Source organism: Cygnus olor, chromosome 1, assembly GCF_009769625.2.
Source record: "Cygnus olor isolate bCygOlo1 chromosome 1, bCygOlo1.pri.v2, whole genome shotgun sequence".
NCBI lineage: Eukaryota > Metazoa > Chordata > Aves > Anseriformes > Anatidae > Cygnus > Cygnus olor.
Genome location: NC_049169.1, coordinates 195,245,067 through 195,270,002, shown reverse-complemented (window position 1 = coordinate 195,270,002; position 24,936 = coordinate 195,245,067). Strand labels below are relative to the sequence as shown.

General features: G+C 38.9%; 2 protein-coding genes across 2 annotated transcripts in view; one reads left to right on the top strand and one right to left on the bottom strand.

The window, feature by feature from the left end:
- ARHGAP42 (Rho GTPase activating protein 42) overlaps nt 1-11,012 on the top strand; it is a 169,112-nt gene extending 158,100 nt beyond the window's left edge. Inside the window, 2 exon segments of the mRNA XM_040544183.1 lie at nt 5,415-5,494; nt 5,743-11,012. Of these exon segments, the coding sequence (XP_040400117.1) occupies nt 5,415-5,494; nt 5,743-5,831 (169 nt within the window). The 3' untranslated portion in view covers nt 5,832-11,012.
- Nucleotides 11,013-21,597: 10,585 nt separating this feature from the next.
- The window catches only part of PGR (progesterone receptor), a 42,417-nt gene continuing 39,078 nt past the window's right edge, over nt 21,598-24,936 (bottom strand). Inside the window, exon 8 of the mRNA XM_040544182.1 lies at nt 21,598-24,704. Coding sequence (XP_040400116.1) covers nt 24,549-24,704 — 156 coding nt within the window. The 3' untranslated portion in view covers nt 21,598-24,548. The remainder of the gene's footprint in view (nt 24,705-24,936) is intronic.

Below are 24,936 nucleotides of genomic sequence, written 5' to 3'. Positions count from 1 at the left end.
ACTGTTGCTGTCTCTTCTTGATAGCCTCCAGCAGGAATTATTTACATTTTCTTTGTATGCATTTATTTGGTAGATTTGACCCATTCTTACATAGAATGAAGCTAGAATGTTCCTGTAAGTGTTCATCTAGGAAGCACTAGTACTTCTTTGCATTGCTAACCAGACTACAATTAATAGGCTAAAGCAGATAAATAAATAAGTGGATGCTGGGAAAAGTCTCTCTCTCTTTTCACTCTCCCTGCATTTCAGATTTTTTGAGACAAAGTTTTTGTCCATCATTTTACTCAGTGATACCATGATCTTACTGGAACTGTTGAGCAATAAAATGTTAATCAAATAACCCAAATATAGTAATAAAATAGCATAGTTGTAAACAAAGATGCCAGTGTGCGCTGAGATGTGCAGTAGAATATGGCTGTCTTATCTGACAGATCTAGCAGGGGAGAGAAGGAGAGAGCTGACCTGCAAAGGCCCACTGATTTTGTTTGAGAGAAGTGGTTTACAGGAATCAAGGCTGTTCTTGTTTTGCGTGGTAGATGAACTATAAGAAGACCAAAGAAACAGTTTGATGGTGAAAGGAAGGGGATAAAAAGAACAGGGCATTAATTTAAGGAAGAAAAGTATAAAAGAAGAGACTGGAATGTTCTTAATCCAGTGACCTAAGCCAAGAGCAATGTACTGCTTCACCAGTACTACATCATTTTACTTCCACCTTTGTTCCTTCTCTTATTTTGTATTGCTCTCTTTCTTCTTGTAAACTCTATCCTGATGTTCCCTCAGAACCTGTGCCATCTCTATCTGTATATAAAAGGCATGTAAGAAGCCAAAATCTGATAAAGGAAAAATGTAGCAGTTTGATAATGGATATGGAGAGCAGATAAGAAAGCAGAAAATGCTGAAAGACTTAATAGCTCCTCTACTTCAGCCTTCCTAAGAAAAGCAGAAGAGCAACAATAACAAGGAGAATGGAAAACAAGAGGTCAGCAGGCAAAATGAGGAAGAAATAAGAAGCAGCTTAGCTGTTCCTGTAATGCTGCTCAAGTCTGACTGAGATTTTGCATTTCAGAGCCGGCTCATATTTACTTCTCATGCATGCTATGGAGATGAAGCCTGAATTGAGTCCTTAGTATATTCTTTTTTGCTCTGAATTCATGGTAATTACATTTGATCCACCAATTAGAAAGGCCTTCCGCGTTCATAATTCTGCTGTCCAACGAGTATATGCAGGACAGAGTGTAAGACAGAGAAACTGTTTTTAAGCTGGCCTGATGCCAGAAATATTTAAGTCTGGACTGTGTTGACCTCTGTGCAGGGGTAATTTATGTTGCTATACATAAATGGTTTTTAAATTTATAGCTACTGCTTACCTTACATTACTACTTACAAAGGAGTATCTAAGTAGCTTCATTCTGACTTGAAACATCTGTTGTCTGAAACAATATTTCATAATCACTTGTACAATAGGTGGATCAAAAGTATCTATGTGGCTTTGCAGTCTCATACTGTCTTATGTATCCCATCAGATAATTTCAAACTCGATGCTTTACCACCACAGTGACCTGGACTGACTTAATTCCTTCTTCCAGGTAGTCTTTGCACCACTTCTTTCTGACTTTGAGTAATGCACTCTCTCGACTATGGAAGTTGTATCCCCACACACGTTTTTTTCTTTTTTTAAATGCTTAGTCATTATTTGGGCTGGCTGTTAACAGTCTTTGTATACACTTGCCCCCATAGTGGCACCAGTTTGAATAGGTTTATTATAGTCAGAAAGAGAAAGAATGAGAGTCTACAGTATGTGTTTTAGGATTGGACAGGTAAGATAAATATATAATGCCCTGTCCAGTCTGTGCTCTTTTTCCAGTTTCAGAGTTATTTTCACTTCTCATTCTTCCCATTCATTAACTCCTGACATCAAGTTTATTAATTGTCCATCTCCCAGACTGTGGTATTAAGGTACTGTGCGCTCTGGGACCAATCTTTGTTGGGGATTGAAAGAGGTGAAAAAGTTTTCTTGCTGCTTTCAGAAATACTGCAATTATCTAGCCTGAGATTTCTGTATTACAGCTTCTATACAAAAATGCACCAACAATGACTTCGATTTAGAGGTGCACATAAAATGAGAAACTGCATCATAAAGGATTTTCGTTAGAAGAGTATACATACACAAATGGGGAACAGGAGCTGTTGACAGCCAATAGCCCTGGCTTGGCAGCGGGATCTCTGGGTGCCAGGCTGGGACTCTAATAGGAATAAAAAGGCAACACGAAATCCTCTAGTTCCATGCTTCCCTCCCAGCCGTATGATTAAATATTAAATATTTCCAGTCACACTTCTGTTTTTATTTTCATGCTATATTTTGCATTTCCTTGAAAACCTGGAGTACTGTTTCCAGCCCAGACCAGCATTTTCTACTCACTCATAAGTCTACCATTTCCATGAGTCGACAAACCTTTCTTCTTCCTGTAAGATTGCATTAACTGATGAGTCATCTGAAAGAAATTCATGTGTTTTCCCTGATTTGTTCATCTGGCTTCTGTCTGTGTCTTTCTAGGCTGAAAACTTATTATGGCAGGAGCATAATTTTAAAGCTTATTTATAACTGTTAAAATAGGTTATTAAAAGTACCTCAGGTATTGTTGACCATGTGTAGTCAAGTAAAATGGTTTCTGATCTGATGAATACCAATCCTTTGACTACTAGTATAAATTTGTCATTATGGTCTCAAAATAAGCATAATAAAAGGTAGAAAAGGGGGAAATGGATTTTTCTCCTTTGGAGTCTATCTATTAAAATCATGGAAAGCAGAAACTTCTAGGAAATGTGGGCACCATTTTCTGATTTTTTTTTTCTCTGAAGTCAACACTATGAATCACACTCTTCTGAGAAGATTAGCATCATCTTAAGAGAACCATAATAGATGATGGTGATGTCATCACATGCTTTTCAGTGAGCAGACTTGTTTGTAGGGAGGAGAGCATTAACACCATAAGAAACAATACCCATTTTCATAATTGCACAGAAAAAGTTGCCGAGGAATCTGAGAGCCCTTTTCCTTGCTAATGCTTCTAGCTGGTTGGGGTTGAAGTGAGCAGTAAGACAAAGAACCTAAGTAATCAAGTTGGGTGTGGAGGGAATAACCAGGGGCTTGAAAATTGCTCCAGAATTATAAGTAAATATTCTTAGGCCTTGTGTCAGGAACAAAGTAGTTGGAAGATAATGTGAAGAATCCAGTAATTCAGAGCTTTTCAGAAGGTGATTTTTTTATACCTTGTGTTTGTGTATCTGTGTATTGCCAAATGCTGGGTAGCTTTCTCTTTCCAAGAACTGAGCAAATCAGAGTCCATGTTTTCTTATCTTCTTTTTACTTTTAAGATAAACATATTTGGATCAGGAAAAATTAGCAGCTGAAAACAGAGTAGTTTAGTAGACATACAAGCATACATGAGAAAATTTCATTTTACTAACTTTTTCGAAGGGCACTAAAAAACGACATGCCATATTTTGAGAATAGGTTGAACAATTCTCCCTCATTTACATATTGCTATTCTGTTTTACAGTTGCCTTCAGTGTCTTTTATCACAGTATTACTCAGATGTTCCATTCTTAACATTGGAAACTGGCTCAATAATCATGCCACTAAGTGGTGAGGTGCCACATATAATCAAGTTCAAAATTGTTCCTGTGTTATAGTAAATTCATGACCAATTATCGGATTAACATTGCCATTGTATTCATTATTAATAGTTATTCTGCTGTTTTATACATTAAAAAAAAAATCGTGATTATGCCACATAGGAATTAAATGCGTTTTTTGTGTGTTTTTTTTTTTTTTTTTCTTTCTGAATGTTAACTGTCCGGGTCAGTATATTATAGAACATTTGTAGCACTCTTTGTCATAATTACTTTGATAAAATAAAGATCTTGGGTTTAAATAATTTGATTCTAGTTTCTGTGGGACCTTCAGTAAAGTCATCTAATTTCGCTCTGTATATATTCAGTATATATTATACAGAGTAACAAAACTTACTGATTTTTTTGTCTGTCTGTCCTGTTTACTGTAGAAGGCAATTTCTTGATAGCAGTGACTGTATTTCATGGTGAATATACAGTCCTTGAGTCTGTGTAAGATCAGGTTCCCAGTCAGGTAACCCAGGAGGTTACCGCCTACCACATCATATAAAGGTGAAATGATCAACAGGTTCATCTTTGCTTGGCATAATGTGGTTTTCCGGTAAGATTAAAAAATATCAGGAAAACTGGTGGGTCACACAAAAATTGCTTCCAGTATATAAATTATAAAGTCAGGGTGTTACTGTTATAGGTAAAGCACAGGAATCTAGTGAGAACTCTTAAGCAATGCATCTTTGTTCAATCCCTCATTTTGTGCTTTGCAGAAGCATGGTGCTAGAAGCCATATCACCAGGTGGATTATAATCTGTCCTGCTCTGTAATCAAGTCATGATGTATCTAAATAGTTCTTTTACGGATGTCTTTGTAATGTTGTTTTTTTATTATTTTTTTTTCTTAATGAATGTTTATTAATGAGAATTCTTCAATTCAGAGATCGTCCAATTATTAGCAGTTCCAGTGCTTTGCTGTTCTGACCAAGAGTAGGTTTTTACAGCTATAAATGAAGAGATATAAACTTAGCTGTCTACATTGAGGTCTCTTCATGACAGTTTCTGTTTGAGAAAATAGTTAATTGAAGGTTTCGCTAAGGGCAGTGGAACCTGGAGAGCCATTCCTTGCACTCTCAAGTAGTCATTTACCATAGCAGAACCCAGGCCTTGAGAGCCGGCTGAGCTAGACACAAAGTTTATTTATGGACATCTGAGGTGGCTGAAGCTGTAATCCACCCCTAATACGTAATCTAGATCTCCCATGCTGCAATTTAAATCAATTTCCATCTCTTTCACAGTCAGCCTGGTGGACACATTACTCTTTTTAGTCCAATATTTGCCTAATATATGTTATTTTCTTCTGTAGACTAATCAACTATATTTTCTCACAAATCATGTCTTTAGACCTTTAATGACTTGATGATCTCTTTGAAATTCTCTCAAGGCAGTCCATAACTTGCTTCAAGTACTTTACTCAATTTATGTATGTTTGAAGTACAGTTTCAACTAGAATAAAAGATACTTTTTTTAAGTTACTGTATTCCTGTTTAAATTTCTAAGTAGAATGTTGATCTATTTTCTGCAGTAACATACTTGATAACTCTAGTAAGCCAGGAATTATTGTCTGCTATAATTCTGCTCCTCTGAACTACTAGTTGTTACAACTGTGTAACTAGTTGTTATCATCCTGTATTTGTGCAGCTGATTATTTCTACACTTCCCAGGTTTTCAATTCCATTTTTTCATACATTTTTCCTTATTTTTTCAAACCTGTATTTTTTTTTCTTTCAGGCAAGCAAAAGCCATGTATTCCTGTAAGGCTGAGCATAGTCATGAGCTGTCTTTCCCACAGGGGGCAATATTTTCCAATGGTAAGATGTTTTACATTCTTTATTTACATGAAAAACAAACTAGCCAACAAACAAAAACAAATAATAATAAAAAAAGAATGGTACCCACAAGATAAGAGAATGTAATTCCATTTCCAGCTCTCGGCTTTTGCCTTGATTATTATATTGCTCTTGAATAAAAGCTATTTAAATAAATATATGGAACATGTAGGATCTTTTAACTGTCTTAATTTATTGTAAATATGTTTTGTTTGGTTGTTTTTTTGCAGTGTATCCGTCAGTAGAACCAGGCTGGTTAAAAGCAACTTATGAAGGCAAAACAGGACTCGTTCCTGAGAATTATGTTGTCTTCCTCTAGTAATCTTCAGTGGACAGCAATATCTTCATGGTATCCATGGTAACAAATAATAAGCACTATGATTTTTATCTGACACAGATATGGGATCAGCCCGTTAGCTGAGAGTGGTAGATTTCCTTCAGATACTGCAGCTGCAGGTTATATAGCTCCCTATCAACGGAACAGAATGTAATGAAACAGTTAACAGTTACTGTACTGAAGACGGTACTCTGTTTAAATAACTTCCATTGTTTGCAAAAGGTTGTTCTGTTCTTCTTTTATGGGTAAGGAACACTACAGAAATAAAATCAAAAAAGTTGCCATTTAGCTGCAGACCTTCGGGTTCTCGGATGTTGCTCAGAGAAGTGTGAAATTTAGAGGCGATGCACTCTGTGACATTTCTTACAATCTGTATTTTTTAATATGAAAAATTGTGGGTTTTTTTCCTAATGTAAGTAATGCTTCTGTTGTGATCTGAATGCTCCCATAGAAAACTCGATTCTGAGATTAGTCCTAATCATTTCAAATAAGAAATGAGTCTTCCATAAATCAGAAGTTTGAACTTGTTAGTCATTGAGATTACAATATGTTATAGAATTTATGTAACTGATAATGAAATCAGATTATACACTGCCTGAGCAGTAAGTGCTCATTCAAAATGTGATGTGTTTAATGAATGTTTCATTCAAGTACTTCTTAGATTTATTTCCTCCTTTCTATATCAATATAAATAAGAATAATAATAACTAGTATTTCTGTAATAGCAGTCAGGTGGAAGATACTCTCGGTGTATCTCAGAGCAACAGCAGTAGAAAACAAGGAGATACTCAGTCTGGAATGATGGGTAGATATGAAGTGAGCAATGAAAAGCAGCAATATGTTTTGAAACCTGAGATAAAAAGTAACTAAGTCCTTTTCAAGTTTTTTCCATTGCAAATAAGACAAAAGTACTTAGCATTATTTCTCCTGACTTCCACTAAAGTATTTGGCAAATGTTTCCTCCATTACATGGAATAAAAAAAAAAAAAAAAATTAGTTGATAAAGATTTTGTAAATACCCATTGTTTGCTCCTGGTGGGTCTGGAAAAAAAAAAAAAAAAAAAAGAAAAGAAAAGAAAATATAAGCAGCTTTCTAAATTTGAACCTCTTTCTTGTACACCTTGAGGGAAAACATGCAGTGCTTACTTGGCTAGTCACCATGGCCTATTGAAAAACAAGATACTTAAGCTCCATATTAGTAGCTTTTCAGCATTAGTGGTACAGAAGGAATCCACTGTTTCATAGACCTATCCAGTCTTAGTTCTTTGTTCAGTAACAGTAATCAGTATATAAACCTTCTGTTGATTTATAAGATGTACACTGCTTCCAGAATGTTTTAGGAAGAACTTTTGCTAGGACTAAAAACACCAGTAATCTACCAGTTGCTTATTTTCTTCTTTTCTGAGCCTTTTTTGGGTTTAAATTAGAAAACAGATTTATTGCCAATATTAAGAAGCACATCAGAAACTTCTTTACTTGTGTATAGTGCATGATTTCTGCAGAAAAATTCAGTGTTGGAATTCAGGCTGGTGGCAAAAGCCTGCAGGATCCTTCTTCTCGCTAGCTGAAGTATCAAGTGGCACTCAGGAAAGTGGAGAGACTGGAAGAACATCCTTCCAAGAATGGTGTGGCATTTCAGAGGGGGAGTCTGTGGCAGTAAGCCAGGCTAGTGTGGGTAAGGCAGCTGAGGAGAGACCCCTTGAATTAGTGACTGACTGATCTGGGTTCTTTCTTCACTCTAAACAGTTTTATTAGGTCCCAAATCATGTTTCCCTTCATCTTAAGACCAGGCTGTGTTCAGGACATAGTGATGAAGGGTTCATCTCAGGCAGTGGAGGCAGACGTGTGTGCTTGTCGAATTTTCACAGAGCAGATGTGAAAGGAAGGGAAGAGAAGGACTTTTTCACCAGACTGAGCCTTATTTTTAAAGGAAGCCAACATTTGTTTGTGTAAACTATGCCTGCAGCTGCCGTTGCCCTCAGATCAACATGGGTTTCGTTGTGCTTTTGCTGTATTTCACAATACAAAAATTGCAGGGTACCAAAAGGCTTCCTTCTGCTGACCTGCTCAGGAGAATGCTGCTGCAGGGGAAGAGGAGTAGCAAGGGAGACAAGAGCTGTGAGCAGAGGCTCCAGGCCCAGCACGTCTCACCCACGTGGAGAAATGCAGTGGTCTGGGTCTATCAATTGCACCAGGCAAACTGACCTTTGTTGAACATCCTTTTCTGACCCCTCGTGCCTCTTACAAGGAATTTGATTGTTGTGAAATTCTTGAGGAACGGTGAAATAGAAAATGCGTGCTCTTACTTGCTTCGCTTTAGTCTGATTAAATAAAAAAAAAAAAAAAAGAGAGAGCAGGAAGAGACTAATTGTAGGTAACCTCACAACATCTGCATGTGTTTGGATATTGTGCAACAGTATGTTTTGAAACCAGCTGATCTGAGTGCAAGCTAGAAGACTCAAAGATGCTCAGTTCGTATAAAAAATCATAAAAATGAAAAGTTCAGTTACAGATAAATAAGTAGAGCCTGTAAGCACTGAGGGAAAGGTTGTAGAAGGAGGAATCCCTGTAGAGGGGAGATGGTGTGTCTATTCCCGTGCATTCATCTTACATTAGACACACAAGTCAATTGCAGAAGACAGCTTCATCAGAAAGGGATCTCATTCATTCTGCTACTCAAAAAAGAAATCTATCTTTTCCTCTTTAAGACTGTGCACTTTTTAAGGCCCTTCTTCTGTGAACCAGCCATGGTGATTACATAAATAATTTTAAAGTAGCTTAGCTTTAAAATGTTATTTTTATCTGGAAATGTTACTCCCCTTCTTAATTACAGTTAGTATCAGTGGATAGTAGGGTTATTCTGTTTCTCTCTTCTGCGGTACATAACAAGCACTTTCCGTATCATTCCACTGCTGGGTTGTGGATGCCTCTGCTCTTCCCTGACTTTCCAAGAGGGAGTTTATCTCCAGGAGAAGCTGTACAGTGAACTGGAAAGTTACGTACCTGGGTGCTCACTGACTGGAATGGGGGAGAGTGCAGCACTAAGACTTGTCTACTGATGAGACTCTCAGCCCTGGCCAAAAATCCCTTCTAATATTTGTAAAGGATCAGAAATCCATGTAAAATTTAAATGAAGATATAATACTGAGATAGTGCCTTACCAGCAAGTTAGGCGAGCTGAACTAAATTAGTTCATAGTATTGATTTACTATTTTTTATGAAAGTCAGATTCACTCTACAAGCAAAGTTTAATTTTATTATTTTTTTTAATTATCCTTCCTAAAAGGATATAGAAGTTTTCTCAGAATATCACTGTAGAATTTGAGGTAGATAACACGTTGTGATTGCTGTTTGTCTTGTGAAAATACCCACCACTTATGTAATCAGCCATGTTTTTCCTATGTTAAACTTTTGGTACATGTTGCAGTACAACATGAATCAAATTAATAGTGTGAAGGACTGATATATTGTATGATAAATATGTAAAGTATATTATATTATATATTCACACTTTTTATTAATGATAAAGATGAAAAAATATTTTTTGTGTAATTCCTATGAGTTCAGTATTAAAATGTCCTTGCCATATTTTGGCATTTAGAATACTATGTAACAAAACTCTTAAATTAAACCATAGATATCACTTAAGTCCCTAACTAATCTATAAAGTTCATTTGTTCAATTATTTCTGGAAAAAAATGACGCACAAATTTGCTGACCAGTCTACTCTATGATAGTAATAGTAACTTATTTAACTTTTATATATTTTCTGTTGATAATCTCTATTCTTTGCCTTTAATTGAATTCATTTTAGCATGCCTTTAGGCAAGATACATTAGGAAGAGAAAAGGATGCAAAATTCAGCAGTTCAGAACAATAGTTACAACAACAAAAAAGCATTATATGGCAGTAATTGGCTTTTTGTTACATTTCCCCACCGGTCTATTTTCTGGTTAATAAGATTGGATCAGAATAATAAATGATGAACCCCAAAAGCCTGTTGTTCTTCATACTTCCTTTCCTAAGGCAACAGTTGGTACAATTTTGCATTGAGGAGCAAGAAGAGAAAGCCCAGTAAGGAAGCTTATCCTCAGGCTGGTGTGGATCTTCTTGATTGATGGAAACTCTCAGAGCTCTAGTGAACACAAAGATAGACCCTTGGCAAATTATAGTGAGGTTTTGCTGGCCAGAAGCCCACATACAGTGAATGGAATACAAATGGGATATTCTGTTAATGAGAAAACATGTGATATGGCTTGTCATTATCCGTTTTTTGGGGTTGTTTTTCTGGTTCATCAGAGTGCCCTATCTGAATCATTCAGTTACCAGAGATCAAACTAAGCAAGGTTCAGTCCCACTCTTTGTGGTCGTGCAGCCCTGACAGCCACTGCTGATGCAGCCCTTCCAGTTACTGTTCGTGCAAAAGTTAGACTGTTGATCAGGCTGTATCAGTACAAGTCGGGAGGTCTCTTTTTGCATGGGATTTTGCAAGGGCTTTGGGAGTTTGCTTTGTTTTGTTTTAATAAGGTGCTTGGTATCCAAACAGCTACTAATACAATGTTTTAATTCAGTCACTGAAGATAATAGCATTGTTTTTCTTGTCCTGTATGTGGCAGTATTTAATAAGCCATTGGTAATCTGTGTTATTTTAAGTATAGAGAATGGTGCTTCAACCCTTGGACATCTCAGCTGAAAGCTATTCTGCAACTGGGCTTTTCGCAAGTGTTGTATCAATAATTGTCATAAAGTTCTGGCACTAGAGGCTGCAAAATGATCTCAGCACTATGAGAGTTTCTGTTAGAGCAAAGGGCAAAGCAGCTGAACAGGGCAGATAGACAACTTCAATTTTTCAAACATATTTATGACGATTTTGGAGGTATTAGAGTTTATAGGGGTTACCTTAGATACTATATGGTATTTTAATAGGAAAGTATATACAATCAATAACTATATATATATTTAATAAAGTCCTACTAAATTATCTTATTGAACTCTCTGTTTATTTTGTAGTGTGGTTTCAATAATTATCTGCACTCTGTATATACCTACATGTAAATAACTGGCATGATATGCATAAGCTGACTTGCAGACATAATTCTATGTTGTACTTTACACTGTATTTCAAAAATTTGAAAAATGTTTTTAAAAATAAAAAGCCTTTCTACACAGACTGCTTTCTTTATTATTTTTAAACTTGGACTCTGATTCAGCCTTTTTTTTTTTCCAAAATAATAACACTAGTGCTACACAGAGTTGCTGTCAATGTCTCAATATTCAGGTGGAGATCAGTAAAAAGGGGTCCCTCAGGGGTCTGTATATCAACAATGCCAAGTGCAGGGTGCTACACTTGGGTTGGGGCAATCCTAGACATGAGTACAGACTGGGAGAAGAACTCATTGAGAGCAGCTCTTTGAAGAAGGACTTGGGGGTTCTGGTGGATGAAAAATTGGACATGAGCCAGCAGTGTGTGCTTGCAGCCCAGAAAACCAGTGATATCCTGGGCTCCACCAAAAGCAGCATGGCCAGCAGGGTGAGGGAGGTGATTCTCCCCCTTTACTCCATCTTTCTGAGACCCCACCTGGAGTACTGCGTCCAGCTCCAACCCCAGCCACACTTTGATTCTATGACCTGATCCTCTTCCACCAAGGGTTCCAAGACATCACTGATGAGGTCTTTGCCTCTGAAAATTCTCAGTGGATGGATCACTGGAAGGGAGTTTGGTGATCCAAAGTCAACAGTACTTCCTGGAAGTGAAGTAACATGAGTGATGTGGTTTCTGCAAGTTTCCTTGCATCCCCTTTCCCAGCATTTCTCGAAGGCTTTTTCCCTCAGAGACCAGCAGCTTTTCTAGCGCTGAGAAGGGAATTATTCACCTGCCTAGACTTTCTCCTGAAGGGACTCACCAAAAACCCAAGCAGCTGTTAAACGCCTGAAAGACAAAAAAAAAAAAAAAAAAAAAAAAAAAAAAATCTAAGGAAAGGAAAAAAATCTAAGGAAGATCAAAGCAGTTGATAAAAGCTAAAGGCTCTGGTCTGAGTTTCATATTCATAGGCTGGCATATTTCATATTCATATGGCTGGCAGGTCCCAATCAAATTGGCTATGTAGACTCAATTTCTGAATACCCACTTTTATTGCCCTTAGTTGTGTGCTCACCTGCTGTGTTTGCTCCTGGGGTAGGGCCAGAAAAGCACTGCAGTGGGTGAGGGCTCCAAAATGGTGACTGCTGACGAGCAAAGAGGCCGCACTCTGCCACCAGTGGTCACCAAACATGACCTGCACGTTGCTATATCCGTAGCATCTTGTGCAGTCAGGAGCCAGGGAGGAGAAAATGCTCCCCTTGCCAGAGCACCACGGGGACATTTTGGACACAAGGTAAATCTGGGGGTGACTGAGTGCAAAGGGGAGCAATCCTGGCCTGCCCCACTGCTGGCTCTGCTGTCAGGGGACAGGTAGATGTCAGCCTTGCCCACACCCACGTGGAACTGCATGGGGCTGGCACTTGCCCCTTTGCTCTCCTTGGCTGGTGCTGAGGACCACAAATGCATCATAAGAGCTCTCACAGATGCCCAGCTCTGCTGATTTGTGAGTAGGCATGAAGGGAAACAAAACAGATGTAATCACAAGTTTCAAGTTCAAAACTCGAAATAAAAGTCACTTTTTCTTTGAGAGTTTTCTGTCTTTTCCCATTGGGTCACAGACTCTTTGGCTTTCAGGTCATCTGATCTGCAGAAACCTACAGCCCAAGATTAATTCTGAGGGCATAGACCAAGCCCTAAAACAGATGTCATCACTCGTTTTTCACATGCCCATAAGGCCATTTTACTTGGCATCATAGGGTAGCTGCAAGATTTCTCACTTCTGAGGAGCAGACATTCTGGCTTGCTGTATTTTGACGTTTCAGTGAGCATTTAAATGTAAAAATACATGAATTCCTGTTAAACTAACACAATGTTACCGTGTTATCACCAAACTGACAACTGCCAAAGGAGGAGACAGCGCGTTTCTTACTAGAAAGCCTGACAAGGGACTTCATTTGGTCACATCGAGGCATCGTGTAGTGCATGAGCCTCAAGTGCTGGGAGAATGCTCTCCTGCTCTGCAGACTCAAGGTACTTAATGGGTTGGGAAGCCCGTGGTGGGAATGGTCGAGCAGTTGACTTGTGGAATAATTACAGTATAAATGGGTGCTCATAGCGGTGCAGAGCCCCTGTGGTATCTGGCTGAGGAGAAGCAGATGGGAGCCAGGCCCAGCAGCTGTGTGTGGAGGTGGCCTGAGCAGGCCTCAAGGTTTAGGTCCCAGCTGTAAACGTTTTCACGTGGATTGGGCATGATTCAGGCCTTCAAAACCCAGTTTCCTTTCTAACTTGAACATTATGCTTATTAAGCATGATCAGTATTTGCACTTTTGTGTTTTTTAATTTTATTTCACATTCACAAAGCTTTTCCTATGTAATTTTGATTAATCACTGATATGGAAGGAAAAGTATTGAAAGATATTCTTGACTTTTTTTGCAATGGTTGGCTGGTTTTCTATTGTATTTATGGCAACAAGCTCAAAAGCTGAACTAACCTAGAACAAGTGCCTTTGCCAAAGATCATGGTGTGCTTTTTTAATGTAAACATGCAAGGATTCATGGGAACATTCAGTGACCTCCACAGCCGGTACAGAAAGGAGCCTTAATTCACTTGAAAGTACTTTGGTAATTGGAATACATCTTTCTGCCAGTATAATTGAGGAGCTGATTAGTTAGACTTACCTAGCACGGGTATATTTCATTTAAAATTACTGTTAATGGCTCTTGGGTGCCCTTATAAGGGATTAGAGTCCACTCTGAATAAAAAGCATTAGCAATTTATTTTTGTTGATGGTCATTGCTTTCGTCTTCTTACAAAAAAAAAAAAAAAATCAAAGGGAAATATGCGGCTTATCTTGATGGTAGAGATTTTTCAAAACGTGCTTTGAAATTGCATGTTCTGCATCCTGACAGCAGCGAGCTCTGTCCCTGCAGTGTGCAGGTGGGGTCAAAGAGCAGAGAGGGTCCCGGTGCTGCGCTGCGGGCCTCCGGCAGGGCAGGGAGCAGTGTGAGGATGCCATGAGTACACTGCAGCACGACAAGCAGCAGGTGCATGCAGCACGTCTCCAACCTGTCCCACCCAGGCTGTAAGACCACCATCCACAGGCTCACACCACCACTAGAGCCTGTAGGCAGGTGAGATAGGTGTGCGGCGTGCAGCCCCATGAGAAACCTTTCAGGGGACAATTCGCAAACCCTGGGCGGAAGAAAGATAAAGAAACCTGAGATTAATAGATCTCTACGGTGTTCCTCCAAATAAATTAATTGGTGTACGGGATACAGCTGGTTCCCAGAGTGAAAAAAGCACTGCTTGCAAGGACCTCACAAGAGGATAACAACGATTAGGATTTCAGTGTGCCTGAACTGTGAAGCTGAGCACAAAGCGATGGAAACAGGCTTTGACAACTGCAAGTCCTGAATTACACAGAACAGGCAGAATTCCTATTGGTAAGGAAATTCCACAATAAATAAATAAAATGTGGAACACATCAAGGGGTGGCAGCACCCTCCAGGGACACCCGAGAGGTAGCAGGTAGACCACAGGCCTCAGAGAGATTTCGGTGATACTAAGTTACACCAGGCACTGGTGATGCAAATACGGCCTTACATAAAACAACAGCTTAAACAGTCATGTTGAGTTTGTTCTTTCTTGCCATTGCTGTTGTTTGAGGGACGCTTATGTTAGGTCATAAGAAATACAGTTTCTAATCTGTAACTATGAAAAATGGTTCTGCCTTGAATGGGAAAAATTATCATTCTGCACAATTTCCTATCTCTGTTACAGGTTTGCTATAAGGCATCTCACCAGGTCATTCCTTGAGAAATTTGCAGTGAATACTGTACAGGCATTTCACTCATCTTCCAGCTCTGGTTTGCAGTGCCGTTGTTTGGAGTGTGGGTCCTGCACCTAGTTTTCCTATCTGCATATTGTTCAAATGGTGTAGAACGTAAGCACAATTAATTTTGTGTTTAAAAGATCACTTGCAATATTTCCTGACTACATGAACTCAGAAGCCAAATGTCCAGATATCTGCAAAGGTCTCATCATGAGAAACTCAGCTGAATGTTTCTTGGATTTGTTTTTGTTTTTGTTTTGTTATGTTTTTACCTAATGCGATTAGCTTTGCTGGATAATTTATATCCAGAGGCAAAATGAGGAAAAGGTGTTCCTTTATCATAATGTTATTTGTGTACATCCCTCAGCTGAGTACAGCAGGAATGACCACAGCTCTTGGCTTCCCACAGTTTCCAAGGCACCGTTGTGGTCAGCCTTTTCCCTGTAGAATGCACCAGGCAAGCAAAACAGCCAGGGAGAACAGCGCAACGAGGATGTGGAACTCCTCATTGAGCCTTCTCACCCTTCACTGGGGTCGGTGCCTTTCTCCATGGCCTGAGCCTCTTCATTATTGACAAGGAAATAATGAATTTGTCTGCGTTAATGTGTGGCAGGTTTCTGACACCTCTTATTTCTTTCGCTGAGGTAATCACACAATAGCAGGGCTGTCCTCACCGGGAGCTGCAGGTGATTAGTGCAAGAACTCGTTAGTATATTTAAGTGAAAGCTCTCCGGCACTGTGCAAAGATGAGTCAGTCTCCGCAGCATCTGTGTCATTACAGAGTCTGAATGAGTCAGTCTCCGCAGCATCTGTGTCATTACAGAGTCTGAAATTCTGCAAGGAACAAACACCTCATTTAGGCGGGCTGCTGTTAGCTAAAGGCTAAAGCAAAGGCTTCTTCTTCCAGGGGCTTTAACATCTCAGCTCAGATAATGGGTAACATTCTTTTACTCTTTTAGACCCTTCCTTTACCATGTCTGTTGTTAAAAAACAAAACCCAAAACCATTTTTGAGGAAAAGAGATAAATAGGCATTCAGACTGAAACTGGACAGAGCACATATACGCAGAGAAGTCATTGCACTCAATCCAGAGGAGCATCATTGCATAAATAAATAACTGGAGACTAAATAAAAGTGCTGGTGCAGAGGTCCTTAACTGAATGCATACTTAGTAGGAACAGAGACTTCAACTTCGACACCTTTTAGTTCTGTAGTGCCTCAAAAACTCTTCACAATTATTTTCTTCTGTGTGCCAGCCGCTAATCCTATTTTAAAGAAATGCATGTATTTTTGTATTGCATTATAATTAAACAGTAGCCTTCTGCTATTGGTTAGTACTGCATGGAGTGTTTTAAAATTAAATACATTTTGGGAAAAACAAAAACAAAAACAAAACAACCTTTGTATGGTAAATCCCAGCCTTGTTAAATTGTTCATGATGTGCACATGGAGTATGGATAATACCTAGAAGATCAATTCACAAGAATGCGGACATTCAGAACAAAACCGAAACATCACTTTCGAGATGTACCATATTACGTGGAAATAGCATGGAGAAATATCGTTGTTGTTGTTGTTGTTGGCAGGGTCGATGCCTCTCTGAGAGCACATTAAATTTATCATGTGTCCTGAGCAAGGGGTGACATCTAAATCGCTGGTCCAGACCTGAATTGGTTTTCTCCCTGGCTTTCTTCCCTCTCGCTCCTTTAAAACTAGAAAGTAGAAAGCTGGGCTCGAAAATCCTGGGGCTTTCCAGCAGCAAGCCTGTGGGGCTGGTGCCTGTGCTGGGCTGAGGGTCCCCATCCTTGCCAGCTGCTCACAAAGCCAGAGGCAGCAGGCTGGGATGTGGGATGTTTATTTTTGAGTGTGGACAGGCAGCACAGTGCAAGGGTCTCTGCTCCCAGCTCAGCGCCTGCAGTGAGCACTGCTGTGCAGGCAGCTCCTGTGGTTTGGGTCACACCTTTTTTTTTTTTTTCTTCCTTTTAATAGATGTCTTTTCCACAAATAGATGTATTTGTGCCAAAAGGCTGGGACCGCACTGTGACTTTTACTTATACTTTTCAGGTTTTACATACTACCAGTTTGACAGTTTGCAGGGTTTTTTTTTAAATTACTACCTTCCATGTCAGAAAATAATAATAATAATAATAATAAAGTGTCTGTCTTCCATTCTTTGAGCCTTGTAGAGTGATTGGATTGACAAAATCATGGCAAACATTTTCCCCTCCTATATAGGTTTGAATTCCCTAAGCCAGCAGCGTGTCATCTCTCACCTGGAGCTGCCGAAGGAACCCAGTCAGAACCAGCCTCCCCGGAGGCTGCTCCGTAGAGTCCCTGTGAGCAGGAGAGGCTCTGCCAGGTGTTAGTTAGTGGCTGCAAACCACCCCAGCCGCTGCAGCAGGGCACCCTTCTCCAGCCTCACTTGCAAGCTGAATGCTGCTCGTACCGTAAGCACAGCTCCAGTTTGTTGGACACGACAGAGTGTAGCTAGACAACACCTTTACAAAAAAACTTGAAAGCTGTTTCAGATGTACAAATATAGAGATGGGCGTTCCTCTTCACTGGAAGATTCAGGAACCTTATACAAGTCTTTTTTAAAAAAATAAAAATAACTGCAACAAACCACGAATTACATCCATCCCTCTCCTGAACATTAAATACAGAGAAATGCTTACATCAGTCCAAGCGTGCCTCAAAGTTAAGGATTATTTGGATTTCTACAGAACATTCCATCCAGGATTACACAGCCCCTACCAAGTGCTAACTGCACAGCCCAGGAATCCTGGGGAAAGAAAGTGTGGTGGCTGGGGGAGGGAGAATAAACATTTTATAAACATGGGAACTGGGACACAGAGGGTGTGTGACATTCAGAATGCACACGAGATCGTGTATTGCAAGAGTCCCCAGCCTGGTTTTTAGCCCTTATGTTGTGTTTTTCTCTGTAATGTAGTTTTTCTTAGAATTAATGGCTATCTTCAGGGAAGGCTTTAAGGATAATTTAAATGCAAAGTCTTCTTAAAATAACATTATCAGATTTTTCAGACATTTTTTTTTAATACCCAATGCTTATAACCTTGCTTTGTGAGCAAATAGACACGTGACCCCTATTTTATTTCAGTGCTTAACTAAGGTATCAGTTTCTGCATCCCAGTCCAATGCAGGCTGACCGTAGCCATCACTATCAGACACAGGGAACAGCAAACCCAATGTCATTGCTGCTGTGTAAAATTGTAACAGGTAAATCAGCCAGTGCACAATATGACTGTACTGTAGAGCTTTGGGATACAAAACTTCTAGTTACATTTTTCAGTGAAAAGCCTTGTGACTCTCAGTTGGCCAACCCATGGTGTGCAGTGATGACAGTGCCAGAAGACAATGCTCTCATCTCTTGTGCATGATACCATCACAACAGGCCCAACACTGACCCCAGTGCCTCAGCCTCCCTACCCTGACTCCTTGGCCATTTCAAGTAATGTGAAACATTTGCCTGATTCTGCTGTCACATTTCTTCTGTTTAACAGTGTATTATTTTTAGCAAGTATGTTGTACTTTGCCTGCAAAATATGCTTATGTAGAACAGCAAAATCCAGTTTTCATAATTACAGATCTGGGAAAATGGTTGGGAACATTTTCTTTCCTCTACTGAAGTCACTATTCTGAAGACACAATACCACATTACAGAGGTGATATCTCCAAATATTTCTAATAAAAGGACAGTTCCTACTTGTAGCAGACCACCACCCACTTGTCTCTAACATTTCAGTTCCTTCACTGAAGGTTGTGATCTTAACTTTCTGTGAGCTACGGGTGAAAACAGTGCATTTAATTCACAATGATGCACAAACAAAGCCATTGTAACTTTGTAATATGCATTTATTTATGCAAAGGTTAAGGTATATGGACTAATAGCAGGGCCTTCCTCAAACACACAGCCTCACACACACACAGAGGTAAACACCTCATATAGACAATGTTCTTAACTTGATGGTTTTGCAGATGATTAGTGTGTCAGAGTGGACAAAACCCAACAATATGAGGTGTAAAAAAGCATTACTGCGTTTTTATCTAGTATATGAAAAATAGGCATCCGTGAAAATGGTACACACAAGAAGGAATGAGCCACTTAAGATCATGTCCAGAAAAGTCTCATCTGTATCATACAAAGATCTCTGCATGGGTCTACCCAGTTATCTGGGTCTCAATGGCAATAGTTAAATTTATTATGCCCATCAGACACTTTTCATCCAGTCTGCCCCACATTTGAAAGTACACAGCTTGTAGAGTCACTGATGCAGAGTTGGAATTCCCGGAAATTATGTATTTCTTTTTCCTCATCATAGCAAAATGAGTTTTAAGTACTAGCCCGCCTGGGTGGATATTTCAATTGAGCTGTGGGAAAATGCAATAGAGTGAGACTATTTGAATGACACTGTGAGAACCTCCTCACTGATCTGCCTGAATGCCAAATTGGTGGAACTATTGTACCCGGAGAGGTGAAAGGGTAATTTAGTTTTCATGGTCAGAAAACCATGATCTATGGCTAAAAGACTTGTGATGGTATTTTTATAATGAGCACACCTTACACTGGCAAGAAGCTGAAATGTTGCCAGCTTTACATGATGAACTAGAATTAAAAGAAAGTTCACCACTCCTTGATATTCTTTATAGTCTTTAAACATCTTTGTGCACAGTACTGTGGGCCCAACACAGGAAAGAAAATGCCTAAATATAAGCAAAAAGAATGCATGTAGTGAAAAAAAATACATGTAATACAAAAAATACATTTATTTTGTACACAGTGTACTTAAGTACATGAACGGTGCAGCTGCTGCGTTCGGGATTCATTTCCAACAACACTGGTGCCTTCTGAGGGTTATTTTCTCTATAAGGTATACAGACACCTAAATTTTATCAATTATTACTACCCATGCAGTCACCTTTTACTGCATGTTTCTGTCCAAGCATCTGAAAAACTACAGTATCATTCTGCGAGCAAATAACGTCAATCTAAAAAATAGCATTCATCTAAAAAGCAAACAAACAAAAAAACCCACAAATTTTAATATAAAAACATCTAAAACATGACTTTTTTTCTTTTCATCTTCCAAGGGGGAAAAGAGAACTAAATTAAAAACAATTCCTCTGTTCCAAAGTCAGGTCATCATGACACAAAGCAGTACAAACCAATAAATCTAGCAATGCTGACAATCCACCCTGGCAGTATATACACAGGCTTTTGAGCCATGGAAAGTTGGGAGGGCTTTGGATATTGGCTCTGTGGCTGCAAGCTGACTTATCCAAAGGAAAGAAAGGTCGGCGTGCCACGGATGGCATGCGAGACAAGAAATGCACACTTGGAGCTGCACAGCACGCGGGTGGAGCACGGCCCCACGCCCTCCTGCTCCAGGGGGAGCCCAACCTGAGGGCTGTGCAGGTGGGATAGCACGGGGAGGATCCCTACAGGTATTGCTGTTTGTGCTACTGATAACCAGAACAAAGATTTGTGTATAGACAGGAACACAGTAAAGCAGCTGAGCTTCCCCATAAATCCGAATTATTAGCAGATGCACTGTCATAAAACCACGGAAAGTTTTCAGATGAGTTCTAACTTTAAAAAGCCAGGAAGTTTAATTACTGTGATTCGTCCTAGTGCCTGAAGGATTGACCCTTGCTCTTCAAGTCTATTTGTGGGAAGTAAAATCTCTTTCTAGTCATCTTGTAATCCCTCTAGACATATTTCTGTACGTCAGAAAAAGTTAAAAGATTGCTAAGGTACTAAAGAAACTGGCCAGAAAATACCAACTGAATTCTCAGCTTCTCTTGTTTGGATACAACACAGGCCAACATGACTGCAGTGCAGCTGCAGGAACAGCTGTGGTTCCAAAGCTTCACTTCACTGTGCACAAACACAACAAGGGCACTCCGGAGCCCCATGAAATCGATTGGATATTTTTCAGACTCTGTTTCCCTCTGTCACGGATGAGGTGTTAACAAACCAACACTCCCCCTTCCCTAAATGCTGGTCAGAAATGTCGACCGAGCTAGGATCTTGTAAATAAGTCTTTGACCCTTTTGTATTTCTTTGACATCAGTGGGTACGACAGCCAAACACCCCGGTGTGAGAGCTTGCCAGGGCTGGAGGTCTCCTGCTCCCTGTCCTGCACAGGGCGCTGCCGTAGCCAGGCAGTTTGATGCTTGAAACTGTCTTAAAAAAGCTACAAATACAGTGAGAACATGATGCCGCTACCAAACTGCAGAAACCTACAGTTTCTACAACAGTAGAAACCAAAGCAGAGCACTTCATGCTTTTGCTTGTGTGCTTCATGTATCAGCAGAAGGATATGCTAAAGGCCTTATATCAAAGATATATAAATTGTACAGAATATGAGAGGCTTACCTTCAGCCATAGCTGGCATTATTTAGTGTAAGAGGACTAACTTTTAGTGGCACCTAGACAGAAAAAAAAAAAAAAAAAAAAAAAGGAAAAAAAAAAAAGGCTGTGATTTGCAGAAGATGCCAAGCTCTCTAATTAGTGTAACAGATATATTTTTTCAATGTAATTGGGCACTTCTTAAATGCCAGAGAACAAAAAAGTTCATCTGTCAAAACCTCTTATTTCTGTTATGCAAAATGCAACATAAGAAGATCCAGCCTTATTATGCCTTATATGCCTTATTCAATGTATAGAGAAGACATGCAAGTTGCTTTATTTACACCTACTTGTAAATCTCAGGTCAAAAAAAGAACCCTTAATATTTAAATGAATATAAATGAAGTGAAATACCAACAACTAAGAAGCCTCTTACTCTTAAAAAAAAAAAAAAAAAAGGAAAATTAGTTTGTTGATAGCTCTCTGGGCATCAGTGCAGTGCTGAAAAGTCGCAGTAGATGAGATTTATATAGGAAAGGAAGTAATCTTGTGTCTTGAATACTGTTAATGGCATCTGTGTAATCTGGAGCAAATGATAGCATCAAAATGGAGACCATAGGCTCTTTTATAAACTCCGCTCAAAGCCGAAAGATCTTAAAATGAAATACTTTTGTCCAACTTCAAACAATCTAGTAGTGAATACAGGATTTTCAAATGATATAGCAGTCAGATTTAGTCAAACTTGTTCTGTCTTACGTAGTGCATTATTGAACAAAACCATGAAGTTCTGGTATTTTTTTCTGTGAGTTACAGATGTTCAAGAAATACAGTTTGAAAATATTGTAACCTTTGCTATCTGTTCCCAAAAGACATCTATTCATCCTTTTTTGATTATGCCTTTGAGACACATATAGAACATTTCAGTCTGATCTGCCATATTTGTGGGACACGGTGACATGGCAGACACTTGGAACACATTTTAGGGATTGAGTAAAAGGCAGATATTGGTTCATCTAAACCATTTCTAAGGTAAGCATACTACCTGCTCCATTTTGTAATTACAGAATTAGAGTGTTAAGGAATCATTTTTAGTGCAGGAAGTTTCTGTTACTAGTTTAATCTAAACAGAAACATAGGAAATCTATTAATTTGATGGTAAATTAAATGACAATACTTAAATTCCCAAATAATACATGAAAATACTGCTGCTACACAAAAGCTGAATGGTTGAAATGGACAACTTTTTAACTGAATGTAAATACGAAGAAAAATAAAGAAAACAAAACTTCAGTATGTAGAAACAGAATTTTGTGTTATTTATTAGAATATAATTGTTTTAAGGATCACAGTTAAGAGTCAAACTGTATTGAATAAGAAAGAAATAGCTTGTCTCTGGGCAGTTAGAAATTAGGAACATAGTAGACCAACACAAAAGCGTGCTTAGACCATTTTACCTTGGGCTGCCTCTTTGCCCCAGCTCCACTGGGTTTTGTACTACTAAGTGGGATGTTTTTATTCCTATTTGTAATGTAGCTTCTTCCTGATGGGCCTTTGCTTGCCTGACAAAAATCTGTCCATACATACCAAGTTACACACTATCAGCTGTATGCTACCCACACAATGGATGCAACCAGCATCTAACAGGGGAAGAGCAGTAGAGTATGGCCAGCAAGTACCGAAGTAAGAAATGATTTTCCTACATTGCTAGAGAAGTTCAGTACTGTTTTTGTGACTGGCAAAAATTTGCCATATATGTGGCTTGAGCACCTCCCCTATGAAGAAAGGCTGAGGGAGCTGGGGCTGTTCAGCCTGGGGAAGAGAAGGCTCTGGGGAGACCTTACAGCAGCTTTCCAGTACCTAAACAGGGCCTACAGGAAAGTTGGGAATGGACTCTTCATCAAAAAGTGCAGTGATAATGGTTTTAAACTGAAAGAGGGTAAATTTAGATTAGACATTAGAAAGAAGTTCTTCACTCAGAGGGTGGTGAGGTCCTGGCACAGGCTGCCCAGAGAAGCTGTGGATGCCCCATCCCTGGAGGTGTTCAAGGCCAGGCTGGATGGGGCTTTGAGCAACCTGGTCTGGTGGGAGGTGTCCCTGCCCATGGCAGGGGATTGGAATTGTATGATCTTTAAGATCCTTTCCAAACCAAACTATTCTGTGTTTCTGTGTCAATATATCAAGAATTTACTGCCTCAAATGCATGAGTCGTTTCATATCCCTATCAAAGAAAAAAACACACCACATTATCATTTTTTAGTCAAATATTTCTGTTCCATGATAAAACATGACATTCTTCTTGAATGTATAAAATGTATAAAGCTAATTTAGCCCAACAGCTCTTATCGTTACCCCAATTATAACAGCATGCCTTTAAAGTATAAAATATGTAGCTTCATTAAGTTATATTAAAATGAGCCTGATGTGTATTAAAATATTTGTAGTCATATTTTCCATTTTTCTTTTTGCATTTAATCTCTCTATAATTTGCTGGTAATGGTTGTTTGAGTATTCAACACTGGAATTCAAAACATTAAGGTTATTAAGAGCTGTAATGAGTGAAAACATTTCTATTTCAAGCTTCTGAAATACACAGTTTTAAAGTTGATAAATTTAAGATTACAACTAAGTGATTTAGCTTTAATAAGTGCCAAACTTTTAAGGAAAAATAACACAAACCAAAGCAGAGTGGGTTTGCATACACATTATTTCTGGTGTAATATACACTGAAATTTTCCTATGCTTTCTGGTTTTTGAATAACTGCACTGAATGATGCAGAAAACAGCATGCTGATCTCGGTATTTCAATACAGCAAGAGCACAGACAAGAATATGAATCCACACTCAGTGGCTTGCACTTCAGTTACTCATGAATGTACTGCAGTGATGTCTACTTAATCTTGGACAGCCAACTTTGAAAGGATATTTCTGTGAGGTGGATTAGTAAATAAAAAGTGAAATATCTGTGAGAAAATGCAGGTAATAAACATTTTAATTCCTTTAAAATCTTTAGGATTACGCACATGCCCACATGTACCCATGCACACAATGTATTGAAGTAAAAAGTTTACACCATGTCATATCAGAAATTTGAAAGTGTGTAATATGTAAGAAAAATGTATAAGATAACTGTTGTTAGAAATCTGAAAACTCTATTCATTGTCATTCTTATGCATATCTAAAGAGCAATCTACCCAAGTTTACAAAACATTTCTTATGGTGGTTGTGATTTGTGCAGTTATGGAATCAGGAACTCACAATATGTACATCAAGCTTAAATGGCTTGTGTATGGTACAAGTATAAAGCAGTAGGCATGGTATGACAAATACACTGAAGTCCTGACATTGCAAAATCTTGATCAAAATAAACAAACAAAAAATGACCCAGAAATCATCTCTATGATAAGAGAAAAGACGTTTCACTTTTTGTGAAAGAGAAGAGGTTTCACCATCCCTGCTAGAATCTTGGGTAGCTGGGCAGCAATCACCTCTGACATCATCTCGGGGAATTCAACACTCAGTGCACGGGACTGGAGAAATGTGTTCAGACAGAAGAGATGGAGCTGTTTCACTAGCTGGATGTAATAAAACACAAACATGATAAACAAGGCTAACAGTAATGCAGCCAGATAAACATGCTGTCAATCACTTCGCTCATACATCTATCTGCTGACATCATTATATACCATCCTCTGTCAATCCTTGAATCAGTAATGAAGATAATTTGTCATTCCCTATTAAAATATCATCCCAAGGTAAAAATCATAAATATAGCTAAATGGCATGTCCTATAAAAAGAGTGACTCA